Source organism: Aotus nancymaae, unplaced genomic scaffold (genome assembly GCF_030222135.1).
Source record: "Aotus nancymaae isolate 86718 unplaced genomic scaffold, 86718_ANA_hifiasm-v0.15.2.pri h1tg000062l, whole genome shotgun sequence".
Taxonomy (NCBI): domain Eukaryota; kingdom Metazoa; phylum Chordata; class Mammalia; order Primates; family Aotidae; genus Aotus; species Aotus nancymaae.
Genome location: NW_026988476.1, coordinates 15,446,867 through 15,471,357, shown reverse-complemented (window position 1 = coordinate 15,471,357; position 24,491 = coordinate 15,446,867). Strand labels below are relative to the sequence as shown.

The following is a 24,491-nucleotide window of genomic DNA, read 5'->3' as shown; positions in this document are numbered from 1 at the left end:
TTTGTTTTGTTTTGAGACAGAGTCTTACTCTGTCACCCAGGCTCTGGACTGCAGTGGTATGATCAAAGCTTACTGCAGCCTCAACCTCCTGGGCTCAAGCAATCCTCCAACTTTAGCCTCCTGAGTAGCTGCGACTACAGGTATGAGCTACCACACCCAGCTAATCTTTAAAATATTTTGTAGAGTTAGGCTGTGTGTTGCCCAGGCTGGTCTTGAACTCCAGGGCTCAAGTAATCCTCCAGCTTTAGGCTCCCAAAGTGCTGAAATTGCAGGTGTGAGTCATTGAGCCCAGCTGTCTTGAATTTTAAAACCTATCATCAGTAAACTGTTAGATTAATCTCCAATGAAGATCATTTCAAAGTCCTTTATTACAAAAGCCCACCTTAGCAGTTATATTGCATAAAGTAAACCTATTCTTTGTTATCTTGCTGTTTTATAAAAAGGCTGATATTTACATAGAAGTGTATGGTTGTCTTGTGTTTTTTAAAAACTATTCCTTTATTTCAGTTTGTTCATCTCTCTATACTTCAGTTTCCTTCACTGTATACAACAAAAGCTTTACTCCCCTTACAGGGTGCTGACAGGGTTACATAAGATACTGAATTTGAAACTTGGAACATTACACAGCATAATGTAAATACTGAGTAAATGTGGCTATTGTTACTATTTTACAGATAAGAAACCTAACATGTTAATGGAAAGGTTAAGTAACTTGGCTAGGGAATACAATTAGAACGCATTTCCACTCACTGATATTACATGGCCTTTTACAAGCTACCAAACATTTCATTAGGAACATTTTATGAATAAACTAGATGTTACATATGAATATGCATAATCACATGAAAAGTATTAGAGAAATAATTCATTTTTCAAGGTGATTTTAAAGAGTATTTAAAATATTTAAAATCAACTTTTTTTCTTCAGATGGAGTCTCACTGTTACCCAGGCTACAGTGCAATGGTGGGATCTTGGCTCACTGCAACCTCTGCCTTCCAGGTTCAAGAGATTCTGCTGCCTCAGACTCCCATGTAGCTGAGGTTACAGACGCGCACCACCACACGTGGCTCATTTTTGTATTTCTTTAGTATAGACGGGGTTTCACCATGTTGGCCAGGCTGGTTTCAGACTCCTGACCCTCAAGTGATCTGCCTGCCTCGGCCTCCTAAGATGATGGGATTACAGGCATGAGCCACCGCACCCAGCCTAAAATCAATTTTTAAAAACTATCATAGTTGTTAAGGCAATCTTTAATGTGATCCTGTATATTTGGCCACTGAACTAGTCTCAATGAGTCATAAAAGTTAATTAATACCTTAGTATAACAAATACAAAATATTATTTTATATAACATCTTATTTAGAAAGGCCTGTCACTCAAGACTGTAGCAAAATATGAATATAATTCAAGTTACTTATCACTTAAAATAGGCATCAGCAAACTTCCATAAAGGGCCAGAAAGTAAGTATTTTGGGTTTTGCAGGCTACATATTGTCTGATATATATTCCTTGTTTCTTATTTAGTTAACATCCCTTGAAAAGGAAAAAACAATTCTCAGTTTACTATAGTTAAAAAATAAAAGTAAACTAAACACAAAGCATAGGCCTTCTTTAGAAGCACAGGGATATAGTAAAACAAAGTAATACATATTGGTTTCTGGATCTAGGTATCTCTGAATTACTACTTAAGTATTAAAATGTGTTTCTTTAGATGGATAAAAATTAGGAAACTGCATCCAGTCAAAAATTTGCCGAGTTACAAGATAGAATCCAATACAAAGGGGGGAAAAATAAACCACAACTATCCAGAGTGTTTGGACTTGGAATGCTAAAATGTTGATATTTATCTTTGGGCTTTATTTCTCAAATTTCAAGTGACAAACTGTGTTTCTGCAGCTCTACTTACACGTTCCTCTCGTCCTTCCGAAAGGATAACAACTATCCTGCCTTGACGTTTTCGGCCAGTTCTACCCATTCGTTGTACAAGACGAATTGGGCTCTTCTGAGAATCAAAACATATTATAAGATCAACTTCTCCTATATCCAAACCTTCTTCACCCACACAGGTAGAAACCAATGTGTTGTAACCACCATCACGAAACTGTTTCACTACCTGAAATAAAAATGATTGAAAAATAATTACATGCAAATATAAGAGAACCGTAGATCAAAGTATACTGTTCCCCACTCACCTGAAAAATAGTGAAATCAGATTAAAAATCAGTCTCAAAGTTGGCCACAGCTCATGCCTATAATCTCAACACGTTGGAAGGATAAGGCAGAAGAACTGCTTGAGTCCAAGAGTTTGAGCTCAGCCTGGGAACACAGAAAAACCCTGCCGCTACAAAAAGAAAGAAAAAAAAAAAACTAGCCCAGCATGATGATGCATGATCTAACTACTTGGGAGGCTGAGGCAGGAGGATCTCTTGAGCCAAGGAGTTGGAGGCTGCAGTGAGATATGACTGTGTCACCACACTCTGGCCTAGGCAACAGAGTAAGACCTTGTTTCAACAAAACAAAACAAAAAAATCAGCATCAAGGGTAGTATAGAATAGGAAAAGTGGCAACCAACTGGCAATATAAGCTGAAAGAGATTATGGTCAAATAAACAGTTCTAATTATTTTGCTTTAGTAACGGTTGTGATGTCAAAAGGATCTGTCAATAATTTAACAGATTCTCAATGAATGAGAAACCCCAGAGTTTATTTTTAGCACCACAGAAAGGGGAATAGGGCAGGGAAATGGCCTATAGCAATTACTCCTATTTATCATATCTTAGACCTAAATGTAGAGCTTTATCTAAAATAGGTTTATAAATATTTCTCATAATATTTGTAAGTAAGAATGTTATATTACTCCTAGAAGTCATATCTTAGCTTTTACACTACCATTCTAGGATTTCTCTGATCGGTTTAATGAAACCACAATAGCGTAAGAAAGAGTTAATGAAAAAGTTAATGAATCATTTTCTAAAAGTCCCTAAGCCTTATAAATTTAGTTCTCAACTGCTCTGAGCCTCAATTTCTCCATATAGATCAACACCAACATTGCAGGTTTGTGTACAGTGGTGTGGTGGCAGTGGTAATTAAATGAGATAATGCAACATCAAAAGCTGAATTCGCTCATAAATAATGATAGCTACTATGTGCAAGGGCACACTATGTGCCAGGTACCACACTAAGTATATATTAGTTTTTACTGCCAACGACCCTAAGAAGTAGATATTATCATTGCATTTTATTAAACAATCTGAAAATCTGAAAAGTTAAGTTATTTGCCTAATGTCTCACTAATGAACATCAGCATTTGAATGTTGGTGTCTCTGACTCCAAAAACCTATCTTAATCTGTGAGCTACTTTTACTGTTAAAAACAACAACATTAAAAGTAGGACAATAAATATAAATGTATCGTGTTAAGTCTTCTCATAAACATTTCAAGTGCACTGGTCAAAGGATTTTCCTTCAATATGAAAATCCCCAAGAGTACAGGGAGAAACAATAATCATGATTAAACATTAGGAGTAATTCACTTCCTGATCCTGTGCGGTGGTTCATGCCTATAATCCCAGCACTTTGGGAGGCCGAGGTGAGTGGATCACCTGAGGCTGGAAGTTTGAGACCAGCCTGACCAATATGGAGAAACCCCGTCTACAAAATTAGCCAGCGTGGTGGTGCATGCCTATAATCCCAGTTACTTGGGAGGCAGAGAAAGGAGAATCACTTGAACCCAGGAGGCAGAGGTTGTAGTGAGCCGAGATCACACCATTACACCCCAGCCTGAGCAACAACAATGAAACTCCATCTCAAAAAACAAACAAACGAAGAGTAATTCACTTCCTTTGGAATTTGTAATGACATTAAGTCAAACTGCATATAACATAGTAAAACAGATGTCCTTTTTGCCCAGATAAAGAAAACAAAAGGGCCACATTGCTAGAGATACATTTTTTGAAATTCTTAATTAACAGATAAAGTCAATTTACTTTGTAGTTAACATGTATAAACAAAACTGTTACTTCCATGCTTAAGATTGGTATTAATTTGCCACTGAATATACACTTCCATGAACCCTTTCCACAAACTGAAGACATATATTCAATTGCTTACCCAACATCTCTGCTTGATGTTTAAAAGAGTGCTACTGAAAGTGTGCTCCATGAACTGTTTATTACTGGCTGACAACAAGATAAATTGTACTTCAACTTTTTCATCCATTTTACTTTCTAGTAATTCATTTTTATTATTCTGTTCAAAAGTATCAGTACTGATGTAGTAGGGGATATAAACTGGTCCTCTATCAGTTTTGATAGTTTGAAAAGCATTAATCTGAGAGGCATGTCAAAGTTAACTTACGTAAATTAGCCAGGCATGGTGGCAGATGCCTACTTGGGAGCCTGAGGCAGGAGAATTAGAGAATCTCAGGAGCTTGATATTCTGGCTAATTTTTGTATTTTTAGTAGAGACATGGTTTCAGCAAGTTGGCCAGGCTTGTCTCAAATTCTTGACCTCAAGTGATCCACCTGCCTCGGCCTCCCAAAGTGTTAGGATTACAAGCATGAGCCACCACACCTGGCCTTTCCTGCAGTCTTACCCATTTTAGTTAATACCAGCTCCTTTCAGTTGCTCAGGCCAAAAAACTTGGAGTCATCCTACAGTCAAACTTCACATGCCTTTATCTCATATCCCACTCTAGTTTGTCAATACACCCTGTCAGCTTGACCACTTCTCACCAACATCCTTGTTACCACCCTAGCTCAAGTCACCATCATCTTCAGCTTAAATTGTTGTTAGTCTCCCAACTGGTCTCTCCACTTCCATCCCTAGCCCCCTAAAGTTTATTCTTCAGACAATAACCAGTATGATTCTTTTTTATTTTCTTTTCTCCAGACAGGGTCTCACTGTGTTGCCCAGGCTAAAGTACAGTGGCGTGGTCTTGGCTCACTGCAGCTTTGACCTCCAGGCTCAAGCATCCTCCCACCCCAAGCATCCTCCCACCTCAGCCTCCCAAGGAGCTGAGGCTAAGGCGCATGTCACCACACTTAGCTAATTTTTGTATTTTTAGTACAGATAGGGTTTTCACCATGTTGCCCCAGTTGGTCTCAAACTCCTGGCCTCAAGCAATCTGCCTAATTTAACCTCCCAAAGTGCTGGGATTACAAGCATGAGCCACAGTGCCCAGCTGATTCTTTTAAAATATAAATCAGGCTAAGACCATCCTCTGCCCCAAAATTTCCAAGAACTTCTCATAGCAATCAGAGTAAAAGAGAAAGTCATTAAAACAGAAATGACATACAGGGCCCTAAAGGATCCCACCCCCATTTCTTTTCTGACTTAATATCCTGTTTCTAAATAAATGGGCAATGTACACTTATTTGCCTGAAAGCTTGTTTCAAAATAAAACAGCTGTTATGAAAGCAAGAACGTATAGGAGTAATAAAAAAAGTTTTTAATTGGCATACATAAAAATATTATTGATATAAATGAGTAAATGATAAAGTCAGTAAAATCAGTAAGGTTCTTTATGGTACCTGACAAGTTCAGGAAATAATGACTTTACAGAATACTGAAATTGATCAGATTGGGTATTTCAAATAATAAAAATGCTTGACCTCCAAAGCAAAAATCCAATTCATTTTTCACTCATACATAAATGTTTAAGAGTAGTAATCACTGACTAGCTGTCTGAACCCTTTAAAATATGTATAATCTGACTTGATGATGGGTAAAGGTATTATTTGCAGATTTAGGAAGACACTCCCTACCATATCCAGTCAGCTTAAACAGACTCTTCTCAATGTAGTGAGGGCTGGTATAAAAGGTATTTAAAGAATACCTGACCAACACGCTGAAACCCTGTCTCTACTAAAAATACAAAAAAAATTAGCCAGGCATGGTGGCACATGCCTATAGTCCCAGCTACTTGAGAGGCTGACACAAGAGAATCACTTGAACCTGGGAGGCAGAGGTTGCAGTGAGCCGAGATCGCCATTGTACTCCAGCCTGGGCAACAGAGCAAGACTCCATTTCAAAATAAATTAAAAAAAAAAAAAAAAAAAAACAGAATAACGTGGCCAGGCACGGGGACTCATGGCTGTAATATCAGCATCTTGGGAGGCTGAGGCAGGCAGACAGGCACCTGAGGTTAGGAGTTGGAGACCAGCCTGGCCAACATGGTGAAACCCCATCTCTACTAAAACTACAAAAATTAGCCAGGCATGGGTGCCTGTAATCCTAGCTATCTGGAGGCTGAGGCAGGAGAATCTCTTGAACCTGGGAGGCAGAAGTTGCACTGAGCCATAATCGTACTACTGCACTCCAGCCTGGCAACAGAGTGAGACTCTATCTCAAAAAAAAAAAGGGATACCTCACCTACTAATGTCTGCAGAATCAAAATGCATCTGTCAAAATGAATTAGACATTAAAGACATATCTAATTGTCAGTCATTACTCTAGTATAGACATATGATTTATAAAAAGCTGCAAAGATTTTATAAAAATCAATAATGTAAAATTTCCCTCAAAACATCACAGCACTAGAAAACTTAATGTCCTCTTACTCAAAGCATGAGGCTATCTTAACTACTATCATGGTTTCTTCTGACCACACTTTTAAAATAAGATTTTTAAATAAATAATAAGAGATAGGCTCATTATTTATTTAGAATAAATTATTAAAGGGACTTAACATAAACAGTAAACATTTACTGATGGCTCTACAATAAGATCTCTTTTAATGTTTACAACAACCATGTGATGTATGTTTACAGATAAATAAAACTGAGGAACAATTAGTAAAGAAACTTTTAAGTGGTAGAGTCAGGATTCCATCCCAGGTAGTATGTTTTCAGAGCTTTTCTGCTTAACTTTTACACTTTACATTACTTTAAAAACAAACAAAAAAAGTTCCAAAACTACACAAAACATTTGTTATGGTCTTTCAAAATATGCTTATTTTTATTTACATATTTACTATAAAATTATTTTTAAGTACCCAATTGACCAATGAGTTAAAACCAACAAACAAAGAACAAGTGCAAAGCTAATCAATCTTAGTTTTATTTTCATCAACTCTAAAAATAATTACCTCCAGTTGTTCCTTCTGGGTAAAACCCTTCGTGCTTTTCCCTGAGGCATGGCCAACAAAAGTCATTACTCTAATAATTGGCTGATGCTGTGAAAGCATTTCTGCAATTTCTTGAACACTATCTCGAAAAGAAGAGAAGATCATAACTCTGGTCTCATCACGTTTCTTTCCAGAAGTGTTTTCAGCTGTAAATATAAAAACTTTAATTACAACTTTTTACAAAGCATTTAGACAAGAACTAGTTCAAAAGACAAACCTGAAAGTATTATGCTAATGAAGATAATTCTTTCCAAAAAAAAAAACAATTTAGCTGTATGTGGTAGCATACACTGTAGTCCCAGCTTGGAAGGCTGAGATGGGGAAATCATGTGAGTCCAGGAGTTCAAGATTAGCCTGGGAAATATAGCAAGACCCAGTCTCTAATGAACAAACAAATAAATAAATAATTTCAAACATCTTGAAATTTTGCTGACTTTTTTAACTACACTTGCTATTAATTTTAATAATCTCAGCTTATTTCTCAGTCGCTGTCATACAATCCTAAGCAAATCAAATATGAATTACCTGAATCACTTTTGACTAGTTCTTTAATTCAGGCATAATGACTGTTATTTCCCTTTACCTTCTAAGATAGCCAGAAGCACAGAACTATACAGCTCCCCCTAATTTCATAAATTGTCCCTTTCCTTTCTGTTCACTAAAGGCACTGTCTTAATCCAAGCCATGCATTCTGTCCCCAAATCTACAATACTTTCAAATTCTCCAAAGACAACTGCAGAATATACCCTACAGTCAATTCCAAAGCTGCTCTTGATATCTCTGTGCTGGCGGAAGCTGGTGGAGTATGGGGATGGCAGGCAGTAGAATGTACTCATAAGAACATGATCTTTGTGGCAAGGCACTTAATCCTCTGGGTGACTGGTGATCATGGTAGTTATTTAAGCTCTTTAAGGTTTAGTTTCTTCATATCTAATATGGATTAAGGTATAAATGAAACAGTAAATATAAGGTATATAGTTTTGCACACACAGTAATTGGTTAATTATTACATATTGTGTGGGGTTTCTGGTTATTTGTTTTTATTTATTTTTGAGACAGGGTCATGCTTGGTCACCAAGGCTGGAGTGCAGTGGCTCCATCATGGCTCATTACAGCTTCCACCTCTTGGGCTCAGGTGATCCTCCCACCTCAGGCTCTGAGTTGCTGGAACTACAGGTACATGCCACCATGCCCAGCTACATTTTAAAATTTCTTTGTAGAGACGGGGTTTTGCCATATTGCCCAGGCTAGTCTGAAACTCCTAGGCTCAAGAGATCTACCTGCCTCAGCCTCCCAAAGTGCTGGGATTACAGCCATGAGCCACCACATCCAGCCTCTAATGATTTTTATTATAGGAATCATCATATGTATTCCAAGGACCACGCTAAGCATTTTATATATGTTAACTCATTTAATCTTCACAACAACTCTAAGAAATAAATGACTTATGAAATGTAAAGTTAGGCTGGGCATGGTGGCTCACGCCTGTAATCCCAGCACTTTGGGAGGCCCAGCGGGCAGATCACGAGGTCAAGAGATGGAGACCATTCTGGCCAACATGGTAAAATCCTGTCTCTACTAAAAACACAAACAATTAGCCAGGCGTGGTGGCACATGCCTGTACTCCCAGCTACTCAGGAGGCTGAGACAGGACCCGGGAGGTGGAGGTTACAGTGAGCCAAGATGGCACCACTGCACTCCAGCCTGGGCAACAAGAGTGAAACTCTGCATCAAAAAAAATAAAGTTAATGTACAATACAAAATCAAACGTAGGACCTGAAGAAGCAGCTGTTCCAAGTAAGATTATTCTAAGTAAACTTCTTTTGAATCATCATTGCATTAAGCATTAAGCCCCTATATACAACCAGTTCCTGAACGAATTGCTGTTTTCATCACAAAACTACATCTCTTTAATCTGTCACAGCCTGCCTTTTTACCCTCATTCCACTAAAGCTCCTTCCAGCAAAATAATCAATAACTTCCCCACTGCCAAGTTCAACGGACATTTTTTACTTTAACACAGTTTACTCTTTCCTTGTGAAATAGCCTCTTTCTTCATCTTCTCTGACACTTTACTTGTCTGTTTTCCTCCCCAAGCTCCTTAGTGGCTTTTTCTCTTCCAAACTCTAAATGCTGATATTCCTCAGGACTCCATTCTGGTCCTCCTTCTGTCTATCTCTACCGATAATCACATCTATTCCTGAAACCTTAAATATTACCTTTTTGCTGATAATTCTAAAATATATTCACATATATGTAAATATATAAAAAAACAGCACCAGCCATTCTTCTGAGATCCAGATTTGCTTATCTAATGCCTACTTGACACTTAGATGTCTCAAAAACATCTTAACATGTTTCCTTTTCCTTTTGTTATTTGTTTAATTGACAAATAAAAGTTGTATATATTTATATTGTACAATATGTTTTGAGATGTATATATACATTGTGGAATGGCTAAATCAAGCTAATTAAATATGCATTACCTCACATACTTATCTCTATTCTTCATTTTTCACTTTGCTTGTATAATCATTTGCAAACATGTACACATAAACGTATATACACAGCCTTATGATTCTTTTTTTCTTATATCCTACGTCCAATCCATCAACAAATAAGTTGGCTCCATTATGAACATATATCTAGACTCTATTTCCCAGCACCTTGACCACTATTGCCTTGATGCACATCACCACGATGTGTCCTCATCCGAGACTATTATAATAGTCTTCTAAGTTATGTCTATGCTCCACAAAACTTCCAGAGTGATCCTTTTAAAATCTGAAGTCATTCCACTGCTATATGTATCTCTGTTTGGTTTTGCAAAGCACAAATATTCAAAAATTAAAAACCAAAGTCCTATATTATCTGGCTACCTCTCATCTATACAACTTGTAGCCTCAGTCACACTAATCTAACCACACTGGTCTATTTAATCATACCAAGCATCCTACTGCCACCTCAGGGCCTTTGAATCTGCTATTTTTACTGCTTGGAATTCTCTCTCCCCCAACCTCAAAAAATCACAAGGCTTGGTACCTTATCTCCATCAAGTATCACTTTAAATATCCCTCTACAGAGAAGCCTTTTATAACCATCCTATATAAAACAGCACTCCTCCCTAACTCTCTCTCTCCTTACCTACTTTACTTTACCCTTCTACTGTACTATGTATTGTTTTACTGTCCACTTCCCTTATATTGCCCCAAGCTAATATATAGAGTACCTTATTCTTAACATTCCCACCACTACCCTTGCCCTAACCCCTCCAAAATTTCTCAGAGATTTTTAATATTCATTATCCAGAGGAACTAAAAGCTCACCTTCTCCACAAGAAGTGTTAGCATAAACTAGTAAGTTGAAGTTTTTTTGTTGTTTTTCTTTTTTTATTTTCGAGACGGAGTTTTGCTCTTGTTGCCCAGGCTGGAGTACAATGTCACGACCTTGGCTCACTGCAATCTCCACCTCCTGGGTTCAAGCGATTCTCCTACCTCAGCCTCCCAAATAGCTGGGATTACAGGCATGCACCACCATGCCTGGCTAATTTTTGTATTTTTAGTAGAGACGGGGTTTCACCATGTTGGCCACACTGGTCTTGAACTCCTGACCTCCCATGATCCACCCACTTTGGCCTCCCAAAGTGCTGGGACTACAGGCATGAACCACAGTGCCCAGCCATAAATTGAAGTCTTACCTCTTGCAATAACTTTGTCTTCCCTTAAAGCTACTAAACATGACCTACCGTTCCATGACTTGAAGTGTTCAATTACAACTTCTTCTAATTTCTTTAACTTTGGATGACCATAAACAAATTTTTTACCACCTGGAAAAAAACAAAAATATCAAAAAATTTTCCTTTTTTTTTTCCCATAGTCAATTACAGTAATTTTTCAAATGCATATGTTGGGATTTTTTAAAATTTAAACCAGGAGTAACACCTAGGTAGCATATAAGTCTTACTGTAAAATGAAATTTGAACTTTTATAAACATTTCATTCTGAGAGAACCCAAATAGGAATCAGCAGCAAAGAAAGCAAAAATATATGTTAAACTATAAATCAGGTTTTGATAGTTCTGAGAATTTTCACTACCACTAACAACTACAGTTTGTAAACTTGTTTAAAGAAGTTTAAACATTGTTTAAAGTATATAAACTTTAAACTTGAATATATATATATTAATCCTAACTTAAAAAATGAAATATATATGCATTTAATAGATCTGTTGCTACAAATAATTGTAGACATTTGCATTAATGGAGCAAAATTTCAAAATTAACTATGATTAAGCAAAACAACAGAATATATAATTTTAAAAGAAAAACCAGACCTTGTTGGATAGCAGAAATACCATTTGCTGAAGTACTACGTGTATGTGCAAACATGCACTCTAGATATTTATAGAGTTTCATGAAGTCTTCATTTCGGCTAAGTTCATTTTTTGACCGTGTCATTCCTTCAGAAATTAAGAAAAAGTTTTCCAAATAAATAATAAAAGTGATGAAATGTATTATTTATTAAAACAAAATTAAACTTTAGCAATGAATATAAGTTTCTCAAGTGTAAACATGAAAACCAGCAACTGTTTCCAGTTCTACATTCATATATGTATTAATGAATGGTTTCCTTTTTTCTAGCAATTTGTTAAAAACAAAGAAACATGGCTGTTTGTTAATTATTCCAATGCTTTTTTTTAAAAAAAAAAATCATTTTTAAGTAATCCAAATTCTTTTTTTTTTTTTTGAGACAGTCTTGCTCAGTTGACCAGGCTGAAGTGCAGCAGCAGCATGATCTCAACTCAAGGCAACCTCCGCCTCCTGGGTTCAAGCGATTCTCCCACCTCAGTTTCCTGGGTAGCTGGGATTAGAGGCATGCACCACCACACCCGGCTAATTTTTTTTTTTTTTTTGGAGACGGAGCTGTTTCGCTCTTGTTGCCCAGGCTGGAGTGCAATGGCACAATCTCGGCTCACTGCAACCTCTGCCTCCCAGGTTCAAGCAATTCTCCTTCTCAGTCTCCCAAGTAGCTGGGACTACAGGCACGCGCAACCACGCCCAGCTACTTTTTGTATTTTTAGTAGAGATGAGGTTTCACAATGTTGGCTAGGCTGGTTTTGAACTCCTGACCTAAAGTAATCTACCCGCCTCGGCTTCCCAAAGTGCTGGGATTACAGGCGTGAGCCACTGTGCCCAGGCCTTCAATATGTCTTTAACCAAAATAATAAATGTCATTATTTCTTTAAATAATTTGATATAATTTACCTTTAGTTCCATCCATAATTCCACAAAGGAAGAAATATAATGATCTCATTCCCATTTGCTGCAATAATTCATAACCATGATATAAACTAATACAAATAGCAAACTCTCCCTCGATTATGCCTTGTTGTATTCCCTAGAAAAACAGCATATGTCAAATTTAACCAGAGAAGTAAATGAACATACATGTTCCATGCCCAAGTTGTCAGGCCATAGGCAGTGTAACATTTATAATATAATCCAAATGATCATAATAATCATTCCCTTCTACACTGCTATAATGGATTGGCTATTAAATATTGTCTTACAGGATGTTGCTATGAAAAGGTATCAATGTATTTTCTATGTAAAATCTTTCCCTTTTTTTTTTCTTTAATTAAACAGGAAATTCACATTTTAAAAAGATAAGGAGAAAAAACTATAATATACTGTTTCTCTTTACAGGTAAATTAATTGGCAGTATACAGATACATTTGTTCTTTCAAAACTATATAGTAAGCATCTACTACATGGGGAGCACTGAGCTAGATAAAATGGAAATGGAAAGTAAGTTACATATGGCCTGTCCTCATGAACGTTACTGGCAAGAGGATAAATATTTAATCAGACTGTTTTGATGCCAACATTTAATACCAAGTATATACGCCATGATAATATCTGACACTGAGCCCCAGAAACTATTCTAAGCACATTATTTGCATAAATTCGCTTAATCTCAGTATCTAGTAGGTAGCTACTATTGTTATGCCCATTTTACAGATGAGGAAGCTCATACAGGCGTTAAGTAGTAGAATCACTATTTAGACCCAGGAATTTTGGTTAAGGTCCCTTGTGCTTTCAACCACCACCCTCATGGAAAAATGAGGGACACATTCCTTTATGGAAGTGCATGGAATGTGTATCTGTCTGATAAGATCGTTTTCAAGGAGACCAGGGAGAACATATTCTAATTATTTTCCTTTGAGATGAAGACTACCGTTTTCTATCTAACATTTTTAGTAGTATTTAACATCAGTGTTAGTGATTTTAAATATTTCCAGGATACTAATAAATGCCCTAAAATGGTACTCTAATTTCCTCTCACCAGTTCCAGTTAAGATCTAGTTAAACAGGTTTAGATTTACTATTTCCTAGTTGAAATCAAAAAAGTTGTAAATAATAATATACTATAATTTTACAGAAAACACTCCTTCATTGGTTCCCCAGACACTATATGATAAAGACCACATTTCGTGGAATAATGTGGTCTACTCTCATGTAGTCACAACCTATATTATCATATCTGGTTTCCATATCCTCAGCCAAATTGGTTTGCTCACTGCCTCCCACAGGCTTTCATTCAATTGCCTCTGTTCTTTTGCACAGGCATTCCCTATTAGTTCAAAGAATGACTCAGTGCCTTTTTTCGTGTTTGTCAGTGTCTTCTCTGACTTTGGACCTAGTCTGATAGATAATTTCCTATCCATTTATTTTCCAGTGAAGGTTGGAAATAAGAATCTTGCTGTGATGCTTTCTTCAAACTCTGGTATTGACAGCAAGAATAAATGTTCTGTGCCTAAAATTCAGTTACAATTTACCTTCTCATGGCCTTGTGACTTTACAAAATACAAATGGACTAAAAGACAAATTCTTCATCAAAAGTTAAAAAGAAAGGCTGGGCACTGTGGCTCATGTCTGTAATCTTTGGGATTACACTCTGGGAGGCCAAGATGGGTGGATCACCTAAGGTCGAGACCAGTCTGGCTAACATGGTGAAACCCTATCTCTACTAAAAATACAAAAATTAGCCGGGCATGGTGATGCATGCCGGTAGTCCCAGCTACTAGGGAGGCGAAGGCACGAGAGTTGGTTGAAACTGAGAGGCAGAGGCTACAGTGAGCCAAGGCCATACCACTACACTCCAGCTTGAAAAATAGAGCGAGACTCCGTCTCAAAAAAGAAAAGAAAAAGTTCAACAATAAAATTTATCTTAATGCAGATCATTAAATTGTTTTCTTGCTAGATTTTTTTCATGCTTTTATAAACTATATAAACATTTAAAAAATTTTTTTTAACTCTGTCACCTAGCCTAGGCTGGAATGCAATGCTACAATCACAGCTCACTGCAGCCTCCACCACCCAGGCTCAAGCAATCCTCCCCTAGAGAAGTAGGTATATAGAACCATGCTTGGCTAATTTTTTAACATTTGTAGAGACAGGGACTCACTAAGTTGCCCAGTCTGGTCTTAAACTCCTGGGCTCAAGTGATCCTCCAACCTCAGCCTCCCAAAGTGTTGGGATTACAGGCATCAGCCACTGTGTCTGGCCTCATTTTTGAATTCTTGATGAGCTAATAGGTACCCAAAAAATCATTACCTATGTTTTATCTACGTTTTATCCTGGCTTTGAGTGAAAATTTAATCTGTCATCAAAATTTATTTAAAAATACCTACCACAATATTCGGAGATGGGTTTTTCCTAAATTGATCTCTTGCCAGAATTATCTGGTATTTTGTGAGATTTGAGATATCCCTTCTCATCAAAACATTCCTCTGAATCAAAGAATGAGCAAATGCTTCCAAAATCTGCAAATTTAAAAGCAATCCAGTTTAAGCTTGCTTTAAAGTTCTTTTTCAAGTACAGTAATCTTCTCACATATTAAAATAGAAATTATATATTTAATAAAGTCTGTCTTAAAAATGAATATTTAACTGAACTCAGCAATGATAACAGCATTTCAAATTTGACATCTATCCCCAAATAATACCCATATAAAAATCAAACTAAGCAATTATTATATACAACTATAATTTAAGAACACATTTGTTTATCTGTTTATTGCTTAATCCTCTCTCCCTCAACCTATACGCACCGTAATCTAAGTACTATGAAAGAAGACCTTTGATTTCTTCCCTGTTACATCCTCAGTACCTAGAATAGTTTGGCACTTAGGTCCTCAGTAGATATTTGCAAAGTAATTTGTAAAGTACTGAATAAATTGAAATGTCTTGAGTATATTTAATTTTACTCACTGATTCATTTTTTTCAACAAATATTTATTAAGCATCTACTATGTAACAAGCACTGTTATAAATGCTGGGGATAGTGTGGCTAAGACAAATAAAGTCATTGCTTTCAAATAGTTTAGATTCCAGTGAAGGGAAGCAAAGAATAAAGTAAACAGAGAAAAAGTAGATAATTTTGATTATGATAAATGCATTTAAGAATCTAAAACACAATAATGCTGTAGAGTCTTTGAGAGGAAAGGGATCACTATTAAAAAAGGTAAACAGAATGGGATCGATCCAAGATGGCCGCTTAGGAGGAATTCGGGAATGCAGCTCCGAGAGAAAGCACAGAGGGTGAGTGCACGCCGTATTTCCAGAATGATTTTTACTGCCCACAGACCAGGAGATTCACACGCAGAAGAGCCACACGGGTCGCCAGCGCCGCTGGTTTGAACGGCGCAGCCGCTGGGCCGGCACCCTGAGGCAACGGCTCACAGTACAGAGTGAGAGAGTCTAAGTCCCCTATAAGCCAGCAAGGGGAGCTGAAACGGGGAGCCAGGCCAGCGCCACGAATCTCAGAGCCGCGGCTTTAGCCAACGCAGTGGCTCCGGAGGCAGATCAGATGAGACGTTGTCCCCTCTTACCCAGCAAGAAGACCTGAAACAGGGAGAGAAGACAGGAGATTCCCGAGCAAAAAAAAAAGCGCCACTGCAAATGCAACTGAAACCGGGACGGTCCAGCTCTGTGGAGGAGGGGAGTTCTCCATAGGCACCCTGCTGTTCCCAGGGCAATCTACCAAGGCAACCCGCCACTACAGAGACTCCGTCACTACAGGGGAGGGCCAACATAGTGGAAGCAGTTCTAACTACACCCAGAAGTTCACACGGAAGCTGGGTGGAGCCCACAGCAGCTTAGCGAAGCCTCTGCAGCCTGAGTGTGACTAGGCTGCCACCTTGTGGGCAGGGAAAACAGCAACCGCACAGGGGAACATCATAAAACCGTAACTCCCTGGGACAGAACACCTGGGGGGAAGAGCAGGGGGTTTATGAGTTCTGCCACAGCAGACTTAAAATTACCAAAATCAGAAAGACAACAACTACAAAGTCAACAGGTGGATAAATCCACAAAGATGGGAAGAAACCAGAGCAAAAAGGATGAAAACACCCAAAACCAGAACACTTCTCCTCCTACAAGGGATCACAACTCCTCACCAGCAAGGGAACAAGACTGGATGGAGAATGAGTGTGATGAAATGACAGAATCAGCTTTCAGAAAGTGGATAATAAGAAACTTCCGTGAGCTAAAAGAACATGTTCTAACCCAATGCAAAGAAACTAAGAACCTTGAAAAAAGACTTGACGAAATGCTAACAAGAATGGACAACTTAGAGAGGAATATGAGCGAATTGATGGAGATGAAAAACACAACATGAGAACTTCGCGAAGCATGCACAAGTTTCAACAGCCAAATTGACCAAGCAGAAGAAAGGATATCAGAGGTCGAAGATCAACTCAATGAAATAAAACGAGAAGGCAAGATTAGAGAAAACAGGGTAAAAAGGAATGAACAAAGTCAACAAGAAATATGGGACTATGTGAAAAGACCTAATCTACGTTTGATAGGTGTACCTGAATGTGACGAAGAGAATGAATCCAAGCTGGAAAATACTCTTCAGGATATTATCCAGGAAAACTTCCCCAACCTAACAAGGCAGGCCAAGATTCAAGTCCAGGAAATACAGAGAACACCACAAAGATATTCCTCTAGAAGAGCAACCCCAAGACACATAATCGTCAGATTCACCAGGGTTGAAATGAAGGAGAAAATACTAAGGGCAGCCAGAGAGAAAGGTCGGGTTACCCACAAAGGGAAGCCCATCAGACTCACTGCAGATCTCTCAGCAGAAACCCTACAGGCCAGAAGAGAGTGGGGGCCGATATTCAACATCCTTAAGGAAAAGAACTTTCAACCCAGAATTTCGTATCCAGCCAAACTAGGCTTCATAAGTGAAGGAAAAATAAAATCCTTTGTGAACAAGCAAGAACTCAGAGAGTTCATCACCACCAGACCAGCTCTACAAGAGCTCCTGAAGGAGGCACTACACATAGAAAAGAACAACCAGTACCAGCCACTCCAAAAACACACGAAAAGGTAAAGAGCATCAACACAATGAAGAATCTGCATCAACCAAAGGGCAAAACAGCCACCTAGCACCAAAATGACAGGATCGAATTCACACATAACAATATTAACCCTAAATGTAAACGGACTAAATGCCCCAATCAAAAGACACAGACTGGCAAATTGGATAAAAAGCCAAAACCCATCAGTGTGCTGTATCCAGGAAACCCATCTCGCATGCAAGGATACACAAAGGCTCAAAATAAAGGGATGGAGGAAGATTTACCAAGCAAATGGAGAGCAAAAAAAAGCAGGAGTTGCAATTCTCATCTCTGATAAAATAGACTTTAAAGCAACAAAGATCAAAAGAGACAAAGAAGGACATTACATAATGGTAAAAGGATCAATGCAGCAAGAAGAGCTAACGATCCTAAATATATATGCACCTAATACAGGAGCACCCAGATACATAAGGCAAGTTCTTAAAGACTTGCAAAGAGACTTAGACTCCCACACAATAATAGTGGGAGACTTCAACACACCATTGTCAATATTAGACAGATCAACGAGACAGAAAATTAACAAGGATATCCAGGACTTGAACTCAGACCTGGAACAAGCAAACCTAATAGACATTTACAGAACTCTCCACCCCAAATCCACAGAATATACATTCTTCTCAGCACCACATCACACCTACTCTAAAATTGACCACATAATTGGAAGTAAATCACTCCTCAGCAAATGCAAAAGAACGGAAACCATAACAAACAGTCTCTCGGACCACAGTGCAATCAAGTTAGAACTCAGAATTCAGAAACCAACCCAGAACCGCACAGCCTCATGGAAAATGAACAACTTTCTCCTGAATGTTGACTGGATAAACAATGAAATGAAGGCAGAAATAAAGACGTTCTTCGAAACCAACGAGAATGAAGGCACCCCATACCAGAATCTCTGGGACACATTTAAAGCAGTCTCTAGAGGAAAATATATAGCAATAAGTGCCCACATGAGAAGAAAGGAGAGATCTAAAATTGACACCCTATCATCAAAATTGAAAGAGCTAGAGGAGCAAGATCAAAAAAACTCAAAACCTAGCAGAAGACAAGAAATAACTAAGATCAAAGCAGAACTGAAGGAGATAGAGACACGAAAAACCCTACAAAAAATCAATAAATCCAGGAGCTGGTTTTTTGAAAAGATCAACAAAATAGACAGACCACTAGCCAGACTAATAAAAAAGAAAAGAGAGAATAACCAAATAGATGCAATAAAAAATGACAAAGGGGATATCACCACAGATGCCACAGAAATTCAAACCATCATCAGAGATTATTACAAACAACTCTATGCACATAAACTAGAAAACCTGGAGGAAATGGATAAATTCCTGGACAGCTGCCTCCTCCCAAGCCTAAACCAGGAAGAAGTCGAAACCCTGAATAGACCAATAACAAGGTCTGAAGTCGAGGCAGCAATTAAGAGCCTACCACCCAAAAAAAGCCCAGGTCCAGATGGGTTCACAGCAGAATTCTACCAGACATACAAAGAGGAACTGATACCATTCCTACTGAAACTATTCCAAATAATCCAAAAAGAGGGAATCCTTCCCAAATCATTTTATGAGACCAACATCATCCTAATACCGAAACCTGGCAGAGACTCAACAAGAAAAGAAAACTACAGACCAATATCCATGATGAACATAGATGCAAAAATCTTCAATAAAATACTGGCAAGCCGATTACAACAGCATATCAAAAAGCTTATCCACCACGATCAAGTAGGATTCATCCCGGGGATGCAAGGCTGGTTCAATATATGCAAGTCTATAAATGGAATTCACCACATAAACAGAATCAAAGACAAAAACCACATGATTATCTCAATTGATGCAGAGAAGGCATCCCATTACTGGGCATATATCCAAAGGATTATAAATCGTTCTACTATAAGGACACATGCACACGAATGTTCATTGCAGCACAGTTTACAATAGCAAAGTCCTGGAACCAACCCAAATGCCCATCGATGATAGACTGGACAGGAAAAATGTGGCACATATACACCATGGAATATTATGCAGCCATTAAAAACGAGGAGTTCGTGTCCTTTGTAGGGACATGGATGAACCTGGAAACTATCATTCTCAGCAAATTGACACAAGAACACAAAATCAAACACCACATGTTCTCACTCATAGGCGGGTGTTGAAGAAGGAGAACACATGGACACAGTGAGGGGAGCACTATACACGGGGGTCTGTTGTGGGGGAGTGGGGGGACAGCGGGGGGGGTGGGGAGTTGGGGAGGGATAGCATGGGGAGAAATGCCAGATATGGGTGAAGGGGAGGAAGGCAGCAAATCACACTGCCACGTATGCACCTATGCAACAACCTTGCATGTTTTTCACATGTACCCCAAAACCTAAAATGCAATTAAAAAAAAAAAGAAATGTGACAATGAAGCACACATGCTTTAATTAACCATGTGTAATTATTATAAATAAAAATTAGCATATCTAAAGTATAAAAAAAAGGTAAACAAAGACTTTCTCTTTGAGGAGGGAACATCTGAGTTCACATGTGAATCATGAGGTCTACCATGTGATGAGATATGAGTTCACATGTGAATGATGAGGTATGTCTACCATGTTAGGTTCTAAGAACAAAGGACTCTAGAGAGAGGAGATAGCAAAAAAAAGGTCCTGGGGCAGAAATGAGCTTAAAGACACAAAAAGAGACCTGCAGATGAAGACCTACTATAGCAATATGTAATTGTTTAAATTTTTGCCTAATTTGTATTTTCTAAACTATGGCTAGGTTAGTACATTTTTTCCCTCCCTTCCAGCTTTGCTGATCATATGGCCTAATAAGGCACTCTAAAAATACCAACAAAATTAAATTATATTTGCATATGATTATAAGAATTATCATTTTTACATGTTATAAATGGAATAATTTTCAATTAAAAATGCATTAATATCAAAGGGATGATTACAAAAAAGACTTTGCCATATCTTAACTCAATAATGCTTAGAATTTTGTTACAAATAATTTAAAAATAGAAAACAAGATTTATTCCTAGAAAGCATCCCTTTAAGAAAGGCTTATTATAGATTAAGTAAGTGATAGATAACTTTTTGGTTATCTATTCCTGTAACCATCTTTAATCCATGGCAATGAAAATGTGAAAACATGTTGTTTTACCATGACACTAATTATGAACTGTAGAAAAACAATGTGTTATCTCGCATTTCTCCCACTGAAAATGACAATCGTCTAAGCAGGTCCTTAACAGTGATAATATAGACATTTGGCCAGATAATTCTTTGTTGTGGGGCTGCTGTCCTATCCACTATAGGATGTTTAGCAGCAATCTGGTCTCCATATATAGATGCCAATAATAACTCCAAATTTCACCTCTTACCTCCCCTTCTCTCCTGCCTTTTTTTGTTGTTGTTTTAAGAACCAAAAATGTGTCAAGTTTTTGCCAAATGTTGCAAGTGGGTGAAATAATTTCCAGTTGAAAACCACTGCTGTAAAAAAGATCAGGGAGGACAATAGTGAAAATTTATTTCATTACAAAGAAACTTCTGGGGGCCAGGTGCATGGTGGCTCATGCCTGTAATTCCAGCACTTTGGGAGGTCGAGGTAAGAGAATAACTTGAGGTCAGGAGTTCAAGACCAGCTTGGCCAACATGGTGAAACCTCACCTCTATTAAAAAATACAAAAATTAGCCAGGTGTGATAGCATGCTCCTATAATCCCAGCTACTTGGGAGGCTGAGAAGAATTGCTTGAACTGGGGAGGTGGAGGTTGCAGTGAGCCGAACAAAAAACAAAAAAAAGAAAACAAAGAACATTCTGGCTGAATCTTGGTATGTGTTCACGTTACAGGCATGTGCACTTTGTGAAAATTCACTGAGCTATAAACTTACACTTTGTCTACTTTGTTGTGTGTGTGTGTGTGTGTGTGCGTGTGTGTGTGTTCTATATTACAGTTAAAAGGTTTACTTAAAAAAATACAAAACCATGTAAGGCTATTATTTGCTTTACAAATGGTCCATCTTTTGTAGTTTCCCTTTAAATAATACTTTGCTAGTACATATAAAACACGGTGCTCATTCCAAAAATTTTAACTTCGAAGAATTTTTTCAATATATCAATTATATAAAAATAAGATAACTATATTATCACATCCAAATCCTGTTAGCTAAAGTAATTAAATTACCAGTTTATTTATGAAATCCCTAAATGTCATAAAAATAGCTTACCTGGATATAGGTCTTTTGGATGGCTGCAAGTTCTTCACCAAGGGGAACAATAAGCTTTTCAACTTTTCGTTCATGAGAATATGCCAATATATCTGGAGAATCTTCAGAACGAAGCTCTACCTGCCCAATTAGCAGGTTAGTTATAACTTGTTGCACAGCCTATGCAAAATCAATTAAGTATGATTATAAATTACATGTTAAAATTTTTTAGTTTAAGTCACTAACAGAAATAAAATAGCAGTAAAATTTTGAAAGAAGCTCCAGAAATTCATATCAAATACCAAAAAATGGAAGAAGACAAGCCCATTAAAAAAGTACATCAGAAATAAAAAAGTACATCAGAAGTAACACAATAGGTCAAAAATGCTTCTGAGATATCTTTTCCCCACACAGACCTCCAAGTTAAGCATTCCAGAAATAAGAATATTTGCAAATTTTCAAAAAGTTCCTCAAATGTAGTTTGGTACTTTCCAAATAGAATCTTTATACAGACTCAGATAAAAGTTTCAGATTAGCAATACTAAATCAATTATTGATAAATTAGTAGAATATTTTCCATTTAAATCAACATATATTATGTAAATATATTTCTAGGGCTAAATTGCATTTACCCAAAGCTTATAAAGAGACTTTATTGTAAAATTAGGAAACAGGAGCAAAAACATATAATCTGTTGATGTAAACAACTACTGTACCAGAAGACTATGGTACTGACAGTATGATTAACAATTAAAAAGAAAAAAAAAAAGAAAGTGGATCCTGAGAGTATCTAAAAATTAAAAGCTTTTTTTTTTTTTTGAGATGGAATCCCCCTCTGTCGTCCAGGCTGGAGTGCAATGGTGCAATCAATCTCAGCATACTGCAACCTCTGACTCCTAGGTTTAAGCGATTCTCCTGCCTCAGCCTCTTGAGTAGCTGGGACTACAGGCATGCATCACCACGCCCAGCTAATTTTTGTATTTTCAGTACAGACAAGGTTTCACCATGTTGGCCAGACTGGTCTCCAACTCCTGATCTCTGTGATCCACCCGCTTTGGCCTCCTAAAGTGCTGGGATTACAGGTGTGAGCCATGGTGCCCAAACAAAAGCTTTTTTAAAAAAACTAGAAAGACTTGTGGGTTTAGGCCAGGCAGCAGCTCATGCCTAAGGCTCATCCCAGGGCTGTAGGAGGCCAAACTGGGAAGACTGCTTGAAGCTAGGAATTTGAAACCAGCCTAGACAACATGCTGAGATCCCATATCTACAAAAAATGAGAACAATTGCTGGCGAAGTGGCAAGCACCTGCTGGAGTATCACTTGAACTCAGGAGTTCTAGGCTGCAGTGAGTGAGCTACAGTTGTCACTACATTCCAGCCTGGATGATGAAGCAAGACCCTGTCTCAAAAATAAATAAATAAATAAATAAAGAGAGAAAGCTTTGAGGGCTTGATTTCGTAGTATTCCTAATACTTGGCACAGTGCCCAAAATAGCATACCATAATCACTGGAGGCCTATATGTATTCAAAACCTAGAGTATATTTATGACCATTTTATAAAATTAAGCTTATTGTTTTTAATAGTTCATTCATGAAAGAAATACATGAGTAACTCCCACATGCCAGGCATTGAGTTAATGACAGAGGAATAACCAAAATAGGCATAATCCCTACATTCATGTAGCTGATATTTTAGTGGCACAGAACGGCAACAAATAATCAATATGCAAAAGAATGACAGATTATCATGAATGTTAAGAAGAAAATAACAAGACGGAACACTGACAAGATAGCTTAGATAGAATGGATCTTTCTGAAGGGATGACATTTAATTTGACTGAAAAACATGAACATTTAAACAAGGTCAGGGAGAAAACCAGAGACAGGATAATTTCTAAACTTATCAAAAAAAGAATAGATGAAAAAGTCTTACATCTTGGGAGAGTTAAAAGCTATCATTGGAGGCACGGAGCAAGACAGAAAACAAGCCTCTACAGATAATCGCCCACACAGAACATCACATTTGACAACTATCTACACAAAAAAGCACCTTCATAAGAACCAAAAATCAGGTGAGTAATCACAGTACCTGGTATTATTAACTTCATATTGCTGAAAGAGGCACTGAAGAGGGTAGAAAAGATTATCTTGAATCATCGACACCACCCCTCCCTCATCCCCCAGTGGCCCTGTGGTATGGAGAAAGAATCTGAGAACTTGGGTAAGGGAGAGTACAGTTTCTGTGGGACTGTGCATTGAACTAAGAGTTGCTCTGTCACAGTGAAAAGCAAAACTAAGTGGAACTCAGTCAAAACCCACCCCCAGAGAGAGCATTTAGACTAGGCCTAGCCAGAAGAGAATTGCCCATCCTAGTGGCCAGAACTTAAGTTATGGCAAGTGCTCTGGAGACAATGAACATGGGGGGCACATAACCTAGTGAGACACCAGCTGGGGCAGTTAAAGGAGTGCTTGCACCACCTTCATTCACCCCCAAGCTGTGCAGCTTATAGAAATGAAAGTGATTCGTTCCTTCTGCTTGAGGAAAAAAAGAGGGAAGAGAACAGAGGCCTTTGCCTTGCAACCTCACTATCAGCTCCGCCACAAGAGGATAGGGCAGAATCATGAGGTCCCCATTCCAGACCCTAGCTCCCTGATAACCTTTCTAGACATACCCTGGGCCAGAAGGAAACCCACTGCCTTGAAGGGAAGGACCCAGTCCTGGCAAGATTCATCACCTACTGACTAA

The 24,491-nt window shown here is 38.0% G+C and overlaps 1 protein-coding gene across 6 annotated transcripts in view; it reads right to left on the bottom strand.

The window, feature by feature from the left end:
- FANCM (FA complementation group M) overlaps positions 1 to 24,491 on the bottom strand; it is an 88,304-nt gene that overhangs the window by 47,483 nt on the left and 16,330 nt on the right. For 4 of the 6 annotated variants that reach the window (XR_010338571.1, XM_012456279.2, XM_012456281.2 and 1 more), the window contains 7 exons: positions 21,770 to 21,928; positions 14,817 to 14,948; positions 12,388 to 12,520; positions 11,457 to 11,582; positions 10,870 to 10,950; positions 7,086 to 7,270; positions 1,907 to 2,113 (listed from right to left, as the gene is read on the bottom strand). Coding sequence is in view for 5 of the 6 variants with exons in the window: in XM_012456279.2 (XP_012311702.2) it covers positions 1,907 to 2,113; positions 7,086 to 7,270; positions 10,870 to 10,950; positions 11,457 to 11,582; positions 12,388 to 12,520; positions 14,817 to 14,948; positions 21,770 to 21,928 (1,023 nt within the window). In the remaining variant the exon portion in view is untranslated. Of the gene's footprint in view, positions 1 to 1,906; positions 2,114 to 7,085; positions 7,271 to 10,869; positions 10,951 to 11,456; positions 11,583 to 12,387; positions 12,521 to 14,816; positions 14,949 to 21,769; positions 21,929 to 24,491 lie in introns of those variants that run through there. The other 2 variants (XM_012456280.2, XM_064365834.1) reach the window with 2 other exon arrangements.